Source organism: Eulemur rufifrons, chromosome 27 (genome assembly GCF_041146395.1).
Source record: "Eulemur rufifrons isolate Redbay chromosome 27, OSU_ERuf_1, whole genome shotgun sequence".
NCBI lineage: Eukaryota > Metazoa > Chordata > Mammalia > Primates > Lemuridae > Eulemur > Eulemur rufifrons.
The window spans coordinates 30,505,443-30,525,927 of NC_091009.1; the positions used below are offsets into that span (position 1 = coordinate 30,505,443).

General features: G+C 37.5%; 1 protein-coding gene across 3 annotated transcripts in view; it reads right to left on the reverse strand.

The window, feature by feature from the left end:
• PPP1R12B (protein phosphatase 1 regulatory subunit 12B) overlaps nucleotides 1-20,485 on the reverse strand; it is a 171,581-nt gene that overhangs the window by 66,858 nt on the left and 84,238 nt on the right. For all 3 annotated transcript variants that reach the window (XM_069459707.1, XM_069459705.1, XM_069459706.1), the window contains 5 exons: nucleotides 9,228-9,318; nucleotides 5,222-5,425; nucleotides 3,005-3,194; nucleotides 2,807-2,916; nucleotides 1,627-1,668 (listed from right to left, as the gene is read on the reverse strand). In XM_069459707.1, the coding sequence (XP_069315808.1) occupies nucleotides 1,627-1,668; nucleotides 2,807-2,916; nucleotides 3,005-3,194; nucleotides 5,222-5,425; nucleotides 9,228-9,318 (637 nt within the window). The remainder of the gene's footprint in view (nucleotides 1-1,626; nucleotides 1,669-2,806; nucleotides 2,917-3,004; nucleotides 3,195-5,221; nucleotides 5,426-9,227; nucleotides 9,319-20,485) is intronic.

The window sequence follows — 20,485 nt, forward strand, 5'->3', positions numbered from 1 at the left end:
TTCCCTTCTGCACTGTTGAAGGGGCTGGAGATTGGCACCTAGAATATGCTTATACCAACCCTGGCTCACCTGTATACATTCAAAGTTACCAGTCTAAAGATAAGAGGCTGTTTATTTTCCTCTTAGATTCACACTGGAGTTTGACACGTGGTAAATAAGCAATTGGATGAGTGAAATATTTTTCAGTCTGACAAATGATTTTCATGCTGAACCTCAACAGTCTCTGCTTTTCCTCATAATTTTAAGTCAATGGTCCTAAAATGAAATTCTCCAGAAGGCATTGTATCAAGATCATCTTAATTTTCCTTATTTGGTGCCCCAGATTAGGATTTGCTAGTGTCAAGAAGATCAAAAAAGTAGAGACAAAGTATTTCATAGACAAAAGACACTCAATGACAACAAAACCTTCTTATTGTAATTCCCTGGATTTAAATGGCCTGTATAACCCTCTGGAGATTATGGTCCATTTCAAAACTCTGTAATCTATTGTTTGGATTCTCTGTTTAGGCATCTTATAATTCTCCAAAGGAACTTTCCTATATTCATTCTTCCTGTGCTCAAAAGCCTTTCCAAGCCCTTTAAAGAATCTAAGAGTTGCTGTTATCTGCACACACACAGAGACACACATACACACACTCTTGACCCAAGGGAACCTCTATGTGCTATTTCCATACGACAAAGCTCATCTTTGTGAAGCAGCTCCAGTTCCAACCAAGGGTAGGCAATTTTCACCTATGTCACCATTAGTCATTATGGACCATTGGTTTTTGGACGGCCACTACTGACCGTTTTGGATCTTGACTAAAATATAGGCAGATAAAAGACAATATATAATACCATTTATATCTCCTCTGCTAAAAACGAGTTAGTTGTTGATTTTCAGTATGGGTTACTAAATACACTCTAAGAACATACTTCTAATAAACTGTAGGGTACCAAAAAGCCATCTTTTTACATAATTTCAACAGAAAATCACCTGCATTTCAATTAATTTAGTCAAAACCAAATTTCTTCCTTCCTGGAAAATAGTACCGAAAAGAAAACCATCAACTTTCCATTGTGTTTGAGTGGCTCACAGGAGCTTAGAGTATCTTCAGGAAAGCTGAGTCTCGGCCTTTTACTACAGAGAAGAGTCGGATGCCAGGATGCCAGGCCTTCAGGGGTCAGAGTTATAAGAGGCCAGGTGTTTAATCTCATCTCAAAGTCAAATATAAATGACTTTTGGAATGTCTGATGTTTTACATTCTCATATTTACGTTCCTCTCTATTAGTGTAGATACATAAGGGAATTGGTATCACTTTTCTTCCAAATATTTCAAAGTACTTTAGACAATCCAATAACACACTCCCAAGAGAGAAAAAGATGGATCCTCTAACAGCGTTAGAGATTGGCAGCAGGCACAGAAAAATCTGGAAACTGGTTCAACAGCATGGGCATTGTTACACCACACGAGGGAATAGTACCACCAAGTAACACTTGCCACATCTCTCAGAGGAATGTCTATTTCCAAACGTCTTCCTCTCAACTCAAATCTACACAAAGCCTGCTCTTTCTTCTACTAAAATTGTATGCACAAGAGCAAGACTGACCCCTAAGGGCACATGCCTCACTGGTTTGTCACTTACCCATGTTTTTTTGACCTCTTCGGAGACATCAGTTTCATCGTCCTGGAAAGAAAGGAGGAAGAAAATCAAGAGGATCACTGTCACAAGCATCCTTGAAAGCAGCAAGGTCAGTTCCATCAATTATGCACGTTGGCATTTCAAACGCGGGACGTGAGAACCAACTGCCAAGTGATGTTCTGTCACTGCTACTTTGAACAGCCATCACAGGAAGGCAACTTAGAAATGTCACCTGTAGTCAAAAACGTCACATCATTCGCAGTAGGAAGATGGATATCTTTAAGACAGACAGACTTAATTTCATCTTTGGTAACAGTCGTCAGTCTATTTAGCCCTGTGACAATGAAATCCTTTAATCTAAAAAATCATTTCTAATAGATAACTATTACTGTCTTATTTCTTGTCTTACTGAGTAGGTTAATCTCATTTTCAGATGAATCATTGGTAACCAGGACCTCTTGTTCAACTTATTGGCCATTTGTTTTTTTAAAATGCCAGTAGCAAAGCTGAATGAGAAGGGTATAGAAAAAGATATGGAAGAGAATGAATTAAAGTACTGAATGCATCTTTGGAGATAGTACGCATTGGTGTACCTGTCTTTAAAGTTAATCTATTTTATATTATTTGTTCCTTTTTTCCTCCAAAAGAGTAAAACTGAGTCAAATGACCTTGTGTTACGTACAGATTTTACGTTCCTTGAAATTCTCATAGCTCTCCTAAAATATTTAGTTAGAATCTCTGCTTATATGTGATATTAAGGCATTGTTGACTCAACTATGTGACATTCAGGGAATATTAGGGAGGACTGCTAAAACTTGACAAGATTACTCATGTATTATTTTTTTTTAATTTTTTTCTGGCCTATTTCTCCAAGAAAGACTATTATATTTGTGTATATGGTAGTTGTAAATTTCTGGTTTTTTTTTTTTTTTTAATTCTTTACCAGTTACTTACTGAGTGCCTACCACGTGCTTGGCACTGTTCTAGGTACTGGGATCCAGCAGGAACATACCAAGCCAGTCCCACACTAGTTGACTCACCCTTCTTCTCTTTTCCTCAGCAATATTCCTTGACAAGCTACAAGATTTCATCGCCCCACATGGGACTCTTTCTTTTGAACTCAACTGAAAGGATGGCAGCCAAGGGTCATGTGATATGCCCCTGCCCAGACCAATCCACTTACATCTTTTGTCCAGAAATTGATGCCTGTGCCTCTTCGCCGTTCCTTGGGCCGCCTCCTCTCTCGGATGGACAGCCTGCTGGAGGACTGATCATCCAAATCTGCTTCACTCTCTGGCCAGAGACAAAACAAAGTACGGATTTTAAGAATCTAGGGCAAGTACACTGGGGAGGGGCTTGCATTTTCTGAAGCTCTACATACCATTTTTGTCCATTTCCCTTGTAGTCGTAGTGTCTGTGGGAGTCTCTGAACTCTCAGAATCAGGGGCTGAAAATCTACTTGTCTGTAGCAGATGGGAACTGGTGTAGACGGAGGGGTTTGATGTAGAAGGAGACACTGGTGTTTTGGGTTTGTCTGGCTGAGTTGGACACCTCAGGCGACGACAGACAGGCTGGAAATAATCCACAAGATGAGATATTAGAGGTCAAGTCCAACCAAAGGATAAGGACAGCAGGTTTATTCAAAATGGCTTTTTTCCTATATCAAGAGGCTTATTAGTAGTTGATGCTCAATAAATAGCTTTTGAACTAAAGGAAGTTAACTAGTCAGGAAAAAAACAGCTTTTAGACTCCTACTCTGAGAATACCATCACACTGATAGCAATCCAGGCAAATTATTCCTAAATTGACTAAACGGCACTCGGTAGCATTAACTGCATAAATAAAAATTCCTTTGATTTTGGAATGAAAGTATGAATGATGGCCTTTTTAAGATGGAATGCTGAAAGGCAGAGTTTACATAACAAATAAAAAGCTCAGGAACACGAAGAAGCAGAATATAGGAATTACCTGGGAACAGAGCTCACATGTGACTATTCTACCAATTTCTGAATACTCTACCAACTTACCATAACCAGGTTTATGGAAACTTTTTTAAAATTCCTATTTTCCCCTTTGTAAATTTTTTTTTCCTGACAGGACAGAGTCTGACCAATAAGCCTTTAACTTGGTTCATTGAAGGCACAGAGATTAATTCTTACTACGCAGTAAGTTTACAATGCACGAATTGTATTCATTTTTGCTTATAAATTATTAAGACAGAAGCAATAAAATACAGTAAATTTGGAGTCAGACAGATCTTGGTTCAATTTCTAGCCTCAGCACTTCCTAGCTCTGTAATCTTGAATAAGTTACTTAACTTCTGAGTCTCAGCATCCTCATCTGTAAGATAGGGATAACACCTTCCTCAGAGAGGACTCTGAGGATTAAGTGAGATAATGTGTGTTAGGTACTTAGAACACCTGGTAGTAAGTACTCAATAAATAGTAGCTTATACAACACAGAAAATATACAACAGAACCTCGGTTTATGAACTGTAGCCATTCAGAGTTAGAACAAGGAGATTCCTTTCTTCTATAACTACAGTGACCATAAAACTTATCAGTCCAAGCTGAGACAATTTTGAGAGTGGTAAAGATAATTACACAGAGACAACAGTTGTAATTGGAACCATCTTAGGTAAACCAGGAGTTATATTCACCCTAAATATAACCTTATACATTTTTTTCTTTCTTTTTTTTTTTTTTTGAGACAGGGTCTCACCCTGTTGCCCAGGCTAGAGTGCAGTGGCGTCAGCATAGCTCACAGCAACCTCAAACTCTTAGGTTCAAGAGATCCTCTTGCCTCAGCCTCCCAAGTAGCTGGGACATACAGGTGCACACCACCATGCCCAGCTAATTTTTCTATTGTTTGTAGAGACAGGGTCTCTCTATGTTGCCCTTGAACTCCTGGCCTCAAGCAATCCTCCCTCCTCGGCCTCCCGAAGTGCTAGGATTACAGGCTTGAGCCACTGCGCATAGCCAAGCCCTTTGACTACCAACTTCACTCGAGAAATTGAACATAAATCAAAATGTCCACCCTAACAGTGACAGCCAGGAGTGCTTTGTAAGCTCTTAGGTTTCCAAGAGTTTGAAGAACAATACGTTAGTGGTGAAGAGTAAGCTGTGATGTCAGACTGCTTACGTTCAAATCCTTGCTTAGCCACTTCTTAGCGGTGTGAAATGTCAGGCATGTTACTTACCCTCTCTGTGACTCAATTTCCTCATCGACAAAATAGGGATTATCTACCTCAGAGGTTGTTTTGAGGATTAAATGAAACATAAAATATTTAAAACAGCACATGACATTAACACTAAGTGCTTATATTTTAATTTGCATTTTATTAAACTATGGCTTCTACTTATTAGAATAGAAAGACATTTATTCAAAAGCATTAGTAAACTCCTAGAAGAAAAAATGGCCACTTAAGGACTGTCATTCTCTGAATTCTTTGTCACACAAGTTTGCCAACTAAAGACAGGCATGAAGAGTGAGCTGTCCCCTGCAAGGTGGAACACAGCACTAGAATTACTGAAGAAGAGATTCCCCAAATTATTCATTCTGCTTTCTGCATAGCACATGCCAGTGAACTTGAGCTCACCTCTTCATCCAGACTCCCGCCCCAGGGCTGCTGGCCCTCCTCAGCTTCCTTTGCTGGGACTGCTGGGGGCTCATGCTTCTCAGTGCTCCCCTCGAGCCCTTCGGTGTCTACTGGCTTCTCGGGAGGCTGCTCCTGAGCTTGCCTCTCTGCCCTCGACCGGCTGAAAGTCCTTTCTGCTTCTTGAAGGTCTGTGAGGGTGACGCCCTGGGAAAGTAACACAAGATCAGGGCAGTTTCACACTAACCGTGGAATAACACTTGATGGCTGAGCAGGGAAACTCCCAAAAAGACCTAATAGTTATCAAATCCCAAATGAAACTCTCAAAATGCATAATGAGGCCATTTCAAGCAATACATGATTAAAATAAGCACCTCAGTGTGCAAAGAACCCAAGCCTGAGTCTAGGTACATTTTGAACGTAATATTTTAGCTTTTCCAATTTGATCTCCAGAAAATAGGTCAACATTGATGTGTGCCTGTTATAGATGTGCTTCTTCCATACCAAATAGTTCTCCACATTTTCATTTGAAAGCTCTCTACCTTCCCAAGATCAAATGGTTACCAACACAGTTTCTCTGAACAGCAGACACTGGAAAAGAAAAGCCAGTCTCAACAAGGTAAAAATTCAGAGCCAGGCTAGAACAGCAGCAGCAACAATAACAAAAACCTCCCCAAACCCCTAAAGACTAGTTTTTCTCTAACATCAATTCCGAAGCAACCTTAGGAATCATAAAGAGATGTTCCAGCAATTAATGTTCCCCCCCAGGGTCACAGGAGCAGGAAGACAAAAGCAAAGCAAATGACGAGATGCCTGCAGGAGAAGGGAGGACAGTTAGAAAGTGAGCCGATACCAACTCAAGTGGTGTATGTTCAAGTCCTCAGAAGAAGGAGGAAGTTCCAAAGCTGGAAGGTAGTTGATTAAGTACCATATCCACAACTTGCTTCCCCCCGCCTTTTTTAGTATTGATTCATTTATTCATTCATTCTCTTAATAAAGAATTAAGTGTCTTTAGGCACTGAAACTACAAAGACAAATCAAGTGATTACTGTCAAGAACCTTTTAGTCTAGTGGAAAAGACATAAGAAAACAGATGAGTATCATGAGAGAATGTAAGTGTTAAGACAAACACAGGAACACGTAAGAGGCACACCTAACACTGGGTTTTGAAGAGAGAGAAAAAAAAAAAAAAGAGCTTGGGTAGGTGGAGGGAGAAAAGGCATTATAGGCAGAGGGAACCTGTGTAAAGATTCAGAAACAAGAGGGGTCATGGGTGGTTCTGGAATCTATAAGTAATTTACCAAAGGTGAAGCCCACAACAAAGAAGGGGAAGTTGGAGTGGAGAATGAGGATAGCTGAATTTAGGAAAGCAGGCAGGGGTTAGGCCATAAAGGATCTCGTATGCCACGCTGAGGAGCTTGGGTTTTACCTTCTTCTGGAGTCAGTAGTCCCCCTTAGAAACTCAGGAAGACTACCAAAATCTAATAAAGTCTTACCAAAAGTTATATACACATTTCAAGGAGTTCAAAGATCTCTTCAAGTTCGGACACAGACCTTTACTTTCTCTCTGTTGAATCTTTCCCTACAAGATACTTCCTGTCCCAATTTCCCACCTTCAATTCTATGTCCTCTTCCAGCAACTTCCTTATCGTTTCCCATTCCTTCATACATAGACTTGAAATCAATCCAGAGCAGTTTATATTCCCCTATCATTTATCCCTCACTCATTTATTTATTCAATAAATATATATTTTTATTTACTGTATGCTAGGGGGAAAGATCATGAGCAAAAATATAGTCAGTTTTCCTCTTCACACCCGTTGGGATGGCTACTATCAAAAACCAAAAAAACAAATATTGGTGAGGATGTGAAGAAATTAGAACTCTTGTGCACTGCTGATGGCAACGTAAAATGGTACGGCTGTTATGGAAAATAGTATGGCATTTCCTCAAAACATTAAAAATGGAATTACCATATGATCCAGCAAATTCCATTTGTGAGCATTTACCCAAAAGAACCTAAGGCCACATCTCCAGGAGGTACCTGTGCAGCCATCCTCACAGCTGCATTATTCAAAGTAGCCGAAAGGTGGAAGCAACTCAAGTGTCCACTGACAGGTGAATGGATAAACACGATTTGGCATATACATACCATGGAGTATTATTCAGCCTTATAAAGGGAGGAAATGTTGACACATGCCACAATATGAATGACCCTTGATGACATCATGCTAAGTGAAATAAGTCAGACACAAAAGACAAATGCTGTGTGACTCTACTTAGATGAGGCTCCAGAGTAGTCAACCTCATGGAGACAGAAAACAGAATGGTGGCTGCCAGAGAGAAACGGGGAGCAATTGTTTAATAATGGATATAGAGTTTCAATTTGGGAAGATGAAGAAAGTTCCAGAGATGAATGGTGGTAACAGTTACATAACAATGTCAGTGTACTTAATGCCACCAAACTGTACACTTTAAAAATGGTTAAAACGGTAAATTTCATCTTATGTGTACTTTACCACAATAAAACAAAACCAAAAAAATATAGTCAGTCTTGGTCCTCATGGAGGTTACACTCTAATAGGGGAATTAGACAAATCAAGCAAAAATATTACCTTGCAAAGGTTGGGAAGGCAACAAGAATGTTTTGGCTGTCATGTATAAGGTCCCTTTTCCAGTCATCAGTTTTCCTACTTGAGCCCTGCAGCTTTTAAAACTACTGAACTTCTCCTTTGCACTGGAAACTGACCTTTCATTCACTTCCATGCTGCTATTTTCTGGTTTTCTTTTCACCTCTCCGGCTGCTCCTTTTCATTCTGCTTCACAGGCTCATCTTTCTCGGCCTCCTTAAATAACTCTAATTCACAGCCTTCCCTGCATTCTCCTTGCCATTACAGCCTGATTTCATGCCCTTTTCATTCCCAGCTTGGACTACTATTAACAGCTCCCCAGCAAGTCTTCTTGCCTTCAGGCTTGGGAAACATACTTCTACCCACCACTCCCACCAATTCTCTGCACGGTGATTTCTGCAACATATAACGTAGACTATGTCACACTCTTCCTTAAACTGCTTCAGTGGCTCCCTCAGGGATTCCCTTTTCTTGGTAACACCTTTATCGAAATAGATGTATCATAACATTTACCCTTTTAAATACAGTATGCAATTCTTTGGTCTTTAGTATATTCACAGAGTTATACAATTATCACCAATTACCTAATTTTAGAACATTTTCATCACCCCAAAAAGAAAGCTCACACCCATTAGTAGTCACTTCTTATTCCTTCTTCCCACCAGCCCTTGACACTAATCTACTTTCTGTCTGTTTGGATTTGCCTACTGGGGACATTTCATATAAATGGAATCATATAATATATGGGGTCTTTTCTGTCTGGCTTCTTTCACTTAACAGTGTTTTCTCAAGGTTCATCCACGTAGTATCATGCATCAGTAATTCACTCATTCTTATAGCCAAATAATGTTCCATTGTATGGATATTATCACATTTTGTTTATCCATTCATTAGTTAACGAACATTTGGGTTGTTTTGAGGTATATTATGAAAAATGCTGTTATGAATATCTGTACAGAATTTTTTATATGAACATATGCTTTCATTTCTCCTGAGTATATACCTAAAAGTAGAACTACTGGGGTAAATAGTAAGTCTATATTTACAATTTTGAAGGATTGCCAAACTGTTTTCCCTTAGAAATTCTTAAGATACGGTAGGGGTAGAGGGATTCTTAAGGTCTTTAAGCACAAATGCAGTGATCACTCTTGTGAAGGAAAGGAGATAGACCTGCTCTGAGCCTGGAGGAAAGAGGTGAGAGTGGGTAGAGCAGCTATAAATTCATTTGATTCTATGTAGTGTAAGATTTAACATAGTGAAAGCTTTTAATACAGCGGCTGGAATAAGGTACTCAATTTTAGTGTTTTTTAATTGTATCTCTGGTGGAAGATAGATAGACAAAAGAACATTAAAAAAAAAAAAAAAAAGGTTGTACTCACTTGAGTAGACCTTCGTGTCTGCCGAGCCTGTCTGGAGCGTGCTTTCCGTAAAGACTCTGCTTCCTCATCCCGTACTGGAGTCAGATAGGACCTGCAAAGAAAGGAAAGTAATAGCAAACGTAAAATCTTTGCTACATGTGCTTGAGGAATGACAAGGTGCTTCCACACACTGAAGGAATTTCTACACTCTAGCAATGGACTTAGGCAAAGTCAAAATAGCAGGAATGCTATCAGCCATCAGCAAACATTACAGTAGTCCCTCCCACACCTGTGGTTTCAGTTGCCCGAAGTCAATTGCAGTCTGAAAATATTAAATGGAAATTTCCAGAAATAGAAAATTCACCAAGTTTCACCTGTGTACCATTCTGAGTAGTATAATGCAATCTCATGCTGTTCCACTCCCGTCCCTCACAAGGTGTGAATCATCCTTTGTCCAGTGTGTCCACACTGTACACACGACCCACTTGTTAGTCACTTAGTAGCCATCTGGGTGATCACATTGACTATTGTGATATTACAGTGCTTGTGTTCAAGTAACCTTAATTTTACTTAATAAATGGCCCCAAAATGCAAGAGTAGTGATGCTGGTATTTTTTTATAATTATTCTATTAATATTATTAGTTATTGTTAAATCTCTTACTGTGCCTAATTTATAAATTAACTTCACCATAGGTATGTATGTATAGGAAAAAACAGTGTATATTAGGGTTCCATACTATCCGTGGTTTTGGATATCCACTAGGAGTCTTGGAATGTATCTCCCATGGATAAAGGGGACTGTGTTTGTAAATGTATTACTGTTCATGCAGAATCATGTCATCTGTAAAATGATAATTTTATTTCTTCTTCCCCTATCCTTATAATTTTTGACACGTTGAAAAGCAGCGATGAGAGTAGGTATGCTCTGTTCCTGCCTTCAGAGAGAAAGCTTTCAGAATTTTATCATCAAGTATAATGTCTGCTGTAAGATTTCTGTACATACCACTCATCAAATTAAACCAACGCCCTTCCATTCTTATAGAATGCAGGCTAAGAGGATTTTTGTGTGTTGAACTTTATCATATGCTATCTCCCCCATATATTGAGATGATAGTTTTTTCTCCCTTTTTTTGTTAATAAGGTGAATCACACTGAATAATTTTTGAATGACAAAATAATATTGAATTCTTGGGACAAGCTCAACTTGGTCAAGATTTATCACCTGTTTATGTATCTTTATTTTATATAGATTTTTTTCCTTTTGTAACTGCGATTTTATTGGTTGGGTTGAGGATAAGTATAGACATTTCAATTTGTACATAATTCTTAATTTTGTACCGAAAATCTAATTTATTTTGCTTCTTTTTTAAACAGTTATTTCAGTGACTTTCCAGATTAAAATTTGAAGGCAAATTTTCCTGAAGATATCAAGTTCCAGTATCTTCAAAAATTGATAAGCTGTTACATAAGTCCCATCAATTCACAATTTATTATCAAATATACTACATACTCAAATTTTTCCCCCACTTCCACCCCAACATAAGAGTAGTATTTTCTTTTTAGTTCATTTTGTTTTCAATACAATTTAATATTCATCACAGTAATTCTTTTGTACATTGAAATGAGGGGCTTGGTTAAAAAAAGACCTTTCCCTACTCCCTGCCCCTAGAACAACGAGATTGGAAGGTGCCACCATTGGTGCTGCTTTTTTCCCCCACAGCCAGTAACTTAATGTTCCGTACTTCACTGAATTTGATGGTTAGAAATTTCGAGTATAGTCTGTGGAAATCATCCAATCAAACATATTGCTTAAAACAACAACAAACAACAACAAACTCCTGCAAAAAAACTGTAAAAACAGACAAAGGAGGTCATAACATAACGGTAAACGAATTAGTTCAAAAAGAGGATATAACAATGGTAATACATATGCACCCAACACCAGAGCACTCAGATATATAAAGCAAATATTATTAGAACTAAAGGGCGAGAGAGACTGCAATATAGTAATATTAGGGGACCTTCAATGCCCCACTTTCGACAGACAGACCATTTGAACAACAACAACAAAAAAAAGTCAAAGAAACATCGGACTTAAACTGCACCATAGACTAAATGGACCTAATAGTCATTTATAGAACATTCCATCCAACAGCTGCAGAATACACGTACTTCTCAACCGCACATGGAACATTCTCCAGGATAGATCATGTTAGGACACAAAACTAATTTCAACAAATTTAAGAAGACAGAGATTGTATCAAGTATTTTTTTCTGACCATAATGGTATAAAACTAGAAATTAACAAGGAAAATTTCAAAAACTTTACAAATATATGGAAATTAAACAACATGCTCCTACACAACCAATGGGTCAATAAAGAAATTAAAAGGAAAATTTAAAATTTCCTTGAGACAAATAAGAATGGAAACACATCTTATCAAAAGCTATGGGACTCAGCAAAAACAGTTCTAAGAGGGAATTTTGTAACAATAAACACCTACATTAAAAAAAAGAAAGATTTTTTAAAATAAATAATCTAATGACATACCTGAAGGAACTAGAAAAACAAGAATAAACTAAACCCAAAATTGGCAGAAGGAAAGAAATATTAATAATAAAGCTCAGAGGAGAAATAAACAAAATAGAGACTACAAAAACAATTCAAGATATCAACAACAACAACAAAAAAAAAAAAAAAAAAAAAGAAGAGTTGTTTTTCCAGCCTGAGCAAGAGCGAGACCCCGTCTCTATTAAAAATAGAAAGAAATTAGCCAGACAACTAAAAATATATAGAAAAAATTAGCCAGGCATGGTGGTGCGTGCCTGTAGTCCCAGCTACTTGGGAGGCTGAGGCAGGAGGATCGCTTAAGCCCAGGAGTTTGAAGTTGCTGTGAGCTAGGCTGACGCCACGGCGCTCTAGTCCGGGCAGCAGAGTGAGACTGTCTCAAGAAAAGAAAAAAAAAAAAAAAGTAGTTTTGGAGGAAAAAAAAAAAAAAAATCAACAAACCATTAGCTAGACTAAGGAAAAAAAGAGGGAAGACTCAAAATCAGATGAAAAAGGACACATTACAACTGATACGACAGAACAAAGGATCATAAGAGAATATGAATAACTATTAGCCCATAAATATGGTAACAGAAAAGAAATGGATAAATCCGTGGACATATACAAGCCACTAAGATTAAAATATAAAGAAATAGAAAATCTGTACAGATCAATAACTAGTGAGGAAATCTAATCAGTAATAAAAAGTCTTCCATCAAATAAAACCCCAGGACCTGATGGCTTCACTGCTGAATTGTACGGAACATTGAAAGAAGAACTAACACCAATTCTCTTCAAGCCATTCCAGAAAAACTCATTTCATGAGGCCAGCATTACCCTGATTCCAAAACTGGACAAAGACACAACAAAAAAAGAAAACTATAGGCTAATATCCCAAAGAACATAGATGCCAAAATTCTCAAGATATTAGCAAACCAAATTCAATGGCACATTAAAAAGATCATTCACTACACAGTCGAGTGGGATTTATCCCAGGGATGTGAGGATGTTTAAGATACTGATAAATATAATATATCACAGAAAGACAGGAAAAGAATGTGATCACTTCAATAGACCCAGAAAAAGCATTTGACAAAATTCAATATCCCTTCATGATAAAAACTCTAAACACATTAGGTATGTACCTCAACACAATAAAGGCTATATATGAAAACTCACAGCTAACATCATACCGAACCAGAAAAAGCTGAAAGCTTTTCTTCTAAGATCAGGAACAAGACAAGGATGTCCACTTTCACCACTTCAATGCAACACAGTACTGGAAGTTCTAGTCAGAGCAATCAGGCAAGAGAAAGAAATAAAAGGCATCCCAACTGGAAAGGAGGAAGTCAAATTGTCCCTGACTGCAGATGATGTGATCTTACACAATTGACCCTTGAACAACAAACAAGGGGTTGAACTGTGTAAGTCCACTTAATATGTGAATTTTTTAAATAAAAATGGGAAATTTCTTTTGAAATTTGCAACAATTTGAAAAAACTTACAAACCACATAGCCTAGAAATATTGAAAAAATTAAGAAAAAGTTATGTCATGAATGCATAAAATATACGTAGATAATAGTCTATTCTATCATGTGTTACCATAAAAATATACACAAATCTATTATAAAAAGTTAAAGTTTATCAAAACTTACACACACACAAACACTTACAGACCACACATGGTACCATTTGCAGAAAGAAACGAAAACATGAAGATGCAGTATTAAATCATAACTACATTAAATTAACTGTAGTACATACTGTATTACTGTCATAAATTTGTAGCCACTAGATTGCCCTAGATTGCCTGGGTTTGTAGCATGGCTTCTCAATTTACTTGCTAGATGATCATGGATAAATTATTTAAGCACTCTAACCTAAGTTTCTTATACAATGAAGATATTAATAGCTATAATAGCTATATGCAGATATATTAATAGAGTTGTTGTGAAGATTAAGTGCAAACCCATGTAAAGCACTTAGTACCTGCACACAATAAGTACCCAGTACAGCTTGGTTGCTGCTACTACCACCCACTCCACTACATTATTTTCATTGCCACATTAAAAGCTTATCAGTGGTAATTTGGAAAATAAAGACAGACTAGGTGTGCTACAATATTCAACACATCTAGTCTAATAAAAGAGTTCCCCTTGATTATTCTTACCAGAAATGGATAACTCATTTGGAAGAAGTCTTAATCCCTTTGAAAATATTCTCCATGAAGATTCATAGGGTTTTCTAAATAAAATAAAACCACTCTAAGTAGAAGAGGGAAAAAGAAATAATCTTTATTTCCAAAATGAGAACAAAGCTGCTTTCCCTAGAATGATAAAAAAAAAAAATACATTTTTTGTCTGGAATCCTATAGGAAATTGGTTTTGGAAATAGCATTTAAGAGTCTAAAACCTCAGATCTGTTGGAGAGAGAAGGGTATTTAAATGTGTCCACTCTGGGCCGGGTGTGGTAGCTCATGCCTGTAATCCTAGCACACTGGGAGGCTGAGGCAGGAGGATCGCTTGAGGTCAGGAGTTCAAGACCAGCCTGAGCAAAAGCAAGACCCCATCTCTACTAAAAATAGAAAAATTAGCCAGGCATGATGGCATGCACCTATAGTCACAGCAATTCAGGAGGCTGAGGCAGGATAGCTTGAGCCCAGGGGTTGGAGGCTGCAGAGAGCTATGATGATGCCACCGCACTCTACCCAGAACAACCGAGTGAGACCCTGTCTCAAAAAATAAAAATAAAGAAAATAAATAAATGTGTTCACTCTAAACAGGAAAGGAACCAAATTGAGTATACATCTTTTATAGATGAGTCTTATAGTACATGTCCTTTATTATATAAATTAGTATAATTTATATTATATAATTAAAGACCTACTGTATCATTTATAGTATATGTCTTTTATTACTGACCACTCAGGACACTGTGACCATTTATTACAGAATATCTAATAGTCTCACAAGATAGATTGTCATTCTTTGGACTATGTCTTATGTATAACAATATATAGGCGTAAGTTTTTCAGAGATTCCAAAAAGAACTTCTTTGATATCAGCCGGGACTCATATATGGATAGCTATAGGGATGGGGTTGGGGGAGACTTAGGGAAATAACAGAATCATAGACCTATGGCTAAACCCTTTATGACTTCAAGATGTCATTTGATCTAATTCTAAGACTTCAGGTAGACATGATAAATTTATTCCTATTTAACAGATGAGCCAATTAAGGCCAAAGCATACATTAAAATACTTACCCAAGTTCACAATGCTGTATACCTAAAGGGATTATAACTGTGTTCTCCTGCTTCTAGTATAGCTTTTCTTATATTGCACCACCATGAAAACAGTTTTTTACCCAAGTACCACGGCATTCTAGCCATGTGAATGGATTCACGCAGCAAGACATTTCTTCCAAATCCAGCAATAATAGGAACTAATGAGAGTAAAGATATCGTGCCTTAGATTTCTCCTAGGATCCCTTGACATTTCCCAAAAGTTTACCATAATCAACACTCTCTTCTTGGGAAAGTACAATTTTTACATTTCCAGAAGTTGCCATCCACATGCTGTAAGACTGTCATGAACAAAATATAAATGTCAAAAAACATGAGGGACCAAATTCTTCTTTGTAGGATGCAGCTGCCTCTACAGCTTCCAGGGCCCCATCAGGCAGATTTTAGTTCAGGTTTTCCTTGCTATTTCTAATTGAGAATGGGAGGCTAAAACTGTGGTATATAGAAAAAACAGGTACCTGGGTTTTAGTTTCAGCTCTATTAACTACTTGTTTGATCTTAAGAAAATCATTTAATCTCTTGGGACCTTAATTTTTTCATTTATAAAATAAAAGAGTAAGTCTATAGTTTTTAAGATCCCATCTAGCTTTAAACCATTGTAAATCTGTATTTACATGGATTTATGATTCTGGACAAATGGCCTCTAAGTCTTCTCATTAAAATGCCTGTATTTTAGTGTTTGGTCTGGCCAAACACTAAATTTCCTGTATTCCATAGGTCACTTTCTTTAGTACTATCCAACAGAACTTTGTACGACAATGTAAATGTTGTATACAAGCATAGTCCAATGTGTCACTAGTGACGAGTGACTAGTCACATGTGGTTGAGTGCTTAAAACATGGCTGGTGTGACAGGAACTAAAGTTTTAATTTCAGTTTAATTAATTTAAATTTAAGTAGCCACACATGGCTAATGACTACCACATTGGACATCACATCTCTAGAAGTACTGAGAATCCAATTAAGAGACATTATTGTCAAGCCCTCTCCTTAAACCTGAAAACCAGATCCAACTCATATGACATATAAACCTAACAAAATTTTGTTAAGAATGCATTTTGTTAGGCAGCTAAGTCTTAAAGTAATTGATTTCATTTTCTTCTCAAAGTTCTCCTTTTCTTCTATGCCTCCCAGAGGAAGTAATCTCACATTTTTATAGGTGGTACTTTTAAGTTTCATGATATAGTGCTAGGGCTCCCACCTTTAAGATATTTCTATTGATACAGCAAATAGAAACAAGCTCACAGATACAGCACACTTTAGAGCTACTTTTTCGTAATTGCAGCATTTATACTCTGCTGTCTCCATGTGCCTTACCCTGTACCACCCTACTTTCCCCTGCCCGCTTTGACAAATAGAGCTTCAAGAAAACAGACTATTACCTCCTTGCACAGGCCTGCATAGCAGAATGAAGGTCAAGAGATGCGTGGAGACGAATAGCAAGAAAGGTAAGTGGCTGCCGGGAAAGACTGCAGTCTCAGCACCCCGTCTCCCTTGGAAACTAGCAAAGGCTCACACTGCCACTGCTACCCAGCAAGCCAGAAGCAAAGCTTGTAATTTGCTAAGAAGCTGCTACTAAGGAAGAGGAGGAGAAGGAAGGGGAGGAGAAAAGGGGAGGAAGGCAAAATCTTGAGGATTGACAGAGACAATGCTGCTAATAGTTCCCAAAATACCATTCCATTAGATGCATATTTTATACACTGTACTAAACCAATCAATATTACTTCTCATTTGATGGGGAGAGGAGAAAGAAATTCATCCTCAGGTGAAAGAAGATAGAGCAAAGAGAGATGCGGCATTCTCATTCTGGATATTATTCCATCTGCCCTTGGGCTACCCTAGTTGCTGCATCCCTCCAAGTGAGCTGTGAATACTGCCTCACTTGAGGCTCAAGCCCAGCCAGCTGGCAAATGCCAACTGGGTGAAGAGAGAGAGAGAAAAAAGAAACACCTAACAGACAGAAATACAGGAATGAATTTCAGATATGCTATAAATGGGTTAAACCTAGATAGAGGAAGACGGTAAATACTGCTCAATTTGATAAGCTTGCTACAGATCAGGAAGATATCTTCATCTAGTATGTGTCACATATCAAGATATGATCTGGTTTCATAGTTTAGGACAACCGCATTCAAATGCTCATGTGTCATTTTGGCCTAATTCAAAACTGAGATCAGAGCTGAAATTTAAGCAAGGAACCAAAGCTACAGTTGCATTAATAAGAATTTTTAAAAAAAGAAAAGAAAAGGGGAATTTCCCTTGGCCAAACTTAGCATTTCTTGAATCCTCTAGACCCATAATTACCTGGCCCAATAGTGCTGAGTTTGCAGGGATTGAGGTCAGCAAATTTTTTCTGTGAAGGGCCAGATACGAAATCTTTTAGGTTTCGCAAGCCTACTCAACAACTCTGTTGTAGGGCCAAAGCAGTCATAGAGAATATATAACAATACAGGTAGACTACATAAACAAATGGGCTTGCCATGCTAAACTGGCAGAAGTGAGCAGGTGCAACAGAAACCATATGACCTGGAAAAGCCTAAAATATTTACTATCTGGCCCTTTATGGAAAAAGTTTGCTGATCCTTGCTCTAGACTCTAAGTTATGTATCACCAAATTGTGGCTCAGTGCGCTCCTTTTGGTTTATAGACAGTGTGAGTCTGGTGTTTCTGTGACCTACTTTAGGTAAGTACTGTATCATCTTGAATTCTCTTCCTTCTGAACATTTGTTCCATTAAAAACATGCCAGCCTCAAGTGCCAAAGCCATTTTCACAAATGACAATGTTTTACTTAAGTAGGTCACTTTACAGTTAGTTCACTGGTCAGAGCAGGTGTTACTGATGCTACAAATGGAAGATTCAAGCACCAGCAAGGCCAGCGAATGCCGATTTTATACCCATAGGCTATGCCAACTGGACCTGGCCAACTGTCTCAAGTATTTATCACTCACTACCAAGTAGACCAAGACAAATTCAGCAGCACCACTTTTTTAACAAAATAATCCAAGAATGTGAATACACAAAATGTGCATGGAAATAACTGAAACAATAAGGGGAATTGTTAAATAAATTATGGAACATCCATATAATAAAATATTGCATAGGCTTTAAGAGACAAACTAAAAAGTACTACAGATACAAAACTTGCAAAATATTCCTATCTTGAATATATATGAAGAACTTTTACCAATTGAAAAAAAAAAAAAAGAACAACCCAATGACAACAGAAATCAATAAAATACATAATTGGGGAAATCACAAAAAAGGAAACCAGAAAAGCCTACAGACACAAGATGTTTCACTAGTAATCAAGAAAACGCAAATTGGCCGGGCGCGGTGGCTCACGCCTGTAATCCTAGCACTCTGGGAGGCCGAGGTGGGCGGATCGTTTGAGCTCAGGAGTTCGAGACCAGCCTGAGCAAGAGCGAGACCCCACCTCTACTAAAAATAGAAAGAAATTATATGGACAGCTAAAAATATATATAGAAAAAATTAGCCGGGCATGGTGGCACATGCCTGTAGTCCCAGCTACTCGGGAGGCTGAGACAGGAGGATCGCTTGAGCTCAGGAGTTTGAGGTTGCTGTGAGCTAGGCTGACGCCACGGCACTCACTCTAGCCTGGGCAACAGAGTGAGACTCTGTCTAAAAAAAAAAAAAAAAAAAAAAAACGCAAATTAAAACAAGGAGAAGTGACTTCATCTTTAGGTTGGCAAACAACAACATTTAAAGTGTAGCCTTTTGTAAAGAATTAGAAACTCTCATACATTGCTGGGAACAGTGTATATGGAAGAGCAATTACACATTGTCCAGTGAAGATGCACTCACCCTTCAGACCCAGAAATTCCATTTGGAAATAAACACTTGAACTTTTGTATAAAGAAACATAAAGAAGAACATACACAGCAGCATCATTAGTATTAGCAAAAAAGAAAAAAAAAAAAAAAAAGGACCTAAATATCCATTACCACAGGAAAAAAAACCCAACAAAACTGGTATAATCACACAATGAACTAAATAAGCATTTAAAAGGAACAAACAGAATGCTGGGTGAAAACACCAACTTTCAGAATGGTGTGTGCAAATAATACAATTTATTAATATGTACAATATAAAAACATGTGAAAGTATTACACATGTGTACATAAATGAAATACACATATGTACTTGACTCCTACAAATTTGAGAATGATAAACAGTAAATTCAGGATAGTGACTGCCTCTAGGAAGGGAGTCAAGGGATGAGACTGAGGAGAGATACACCGGGGCTTAAACTGTATTTTTAATATTTTATTCAAAAAAACTCAGATGTGGAGGAGAAGTTGAGCACAGGACATCTTCCCGTTGTGTTCTGGTCAGAAGCCCTTTAATATTTTTATGGATCTTCTGCCTCCTTCCTTTTCTGTGAACTGATTTCTGTCTGTCCTTGCTTGTTCCAAACAGAAGCTAGCTTATTTACTTATTAAAAAAAATTATTTTAAAAAAACTAAAGCAAATATGGCAAAATATTAGGATTTGATCAAGCCAGAAGATGGATAGATTTGGTATATGTAATATTTAATATTTTTAAAAGAGAAAAACACATACAGAATGATCTCAAAATAAATAGAATATATAAAGATGTTAGCAGTGATATTGTTGAGGGCAAGAGTATGGACTTTTTGTTTTCTACTGTAAACTAACTTTTTTAAAGTTAAGAGTTCAGGTTAAATCAGACTTACCTTCAGAGAAAGCCTATAAAATAGGTCTATCATCTTCACTTTCCAAACATCCCACTTTAGATGAATCAATTCCTTTAATTAAGGCTCAGTGGAACCTTTTTTTTTTTTTTTTTTTAAAGTCAGGTTTCCTGAGGTATGATTTACATACAGTAAAATTTGCCCTTTTTAGTATATAGGCCCTTGAGGAGTTTTTTTAACCTTTTATTTTATTTTATTTTTTTCAGGAAGCTGGAAGGCTAGAGTCTTGACAAATGCATAGAGTCCCATAATGGAAAATATAGCACAGTTCCATCACTCTCTTTGTAGTCACCCTCCTCCTAGCCTAAGGGAATTTTGTTTTTTAATCACAGAAAAAGCTTTAAAACTCACTATTGAAGACACTGACTTTTTCATTCACACTAAGAAGTGATATGTAAACTAACAATTGCCTTAGCCCACTAAGTTAGATGCTAGCCACCACAGTAAACCGCAGATGACAAAAAAGGAGCTTAAGATCTAGTGAAATGAAATTCCTTATATTCTACACACCGCTAACCACCACTCTCCAGTTTCTAGGTGGGGAATATTGTCATTACATCATTAATATTTAACACTGTGCCTACCCTTTATTCGGGACTGCAGCACAATTACTGAACTGACTTAAGATTATGGATGAAATTAACAATCTGAGTTATTACAGTTTTGTCTGAGGGCAAATTTTTTACCATTTA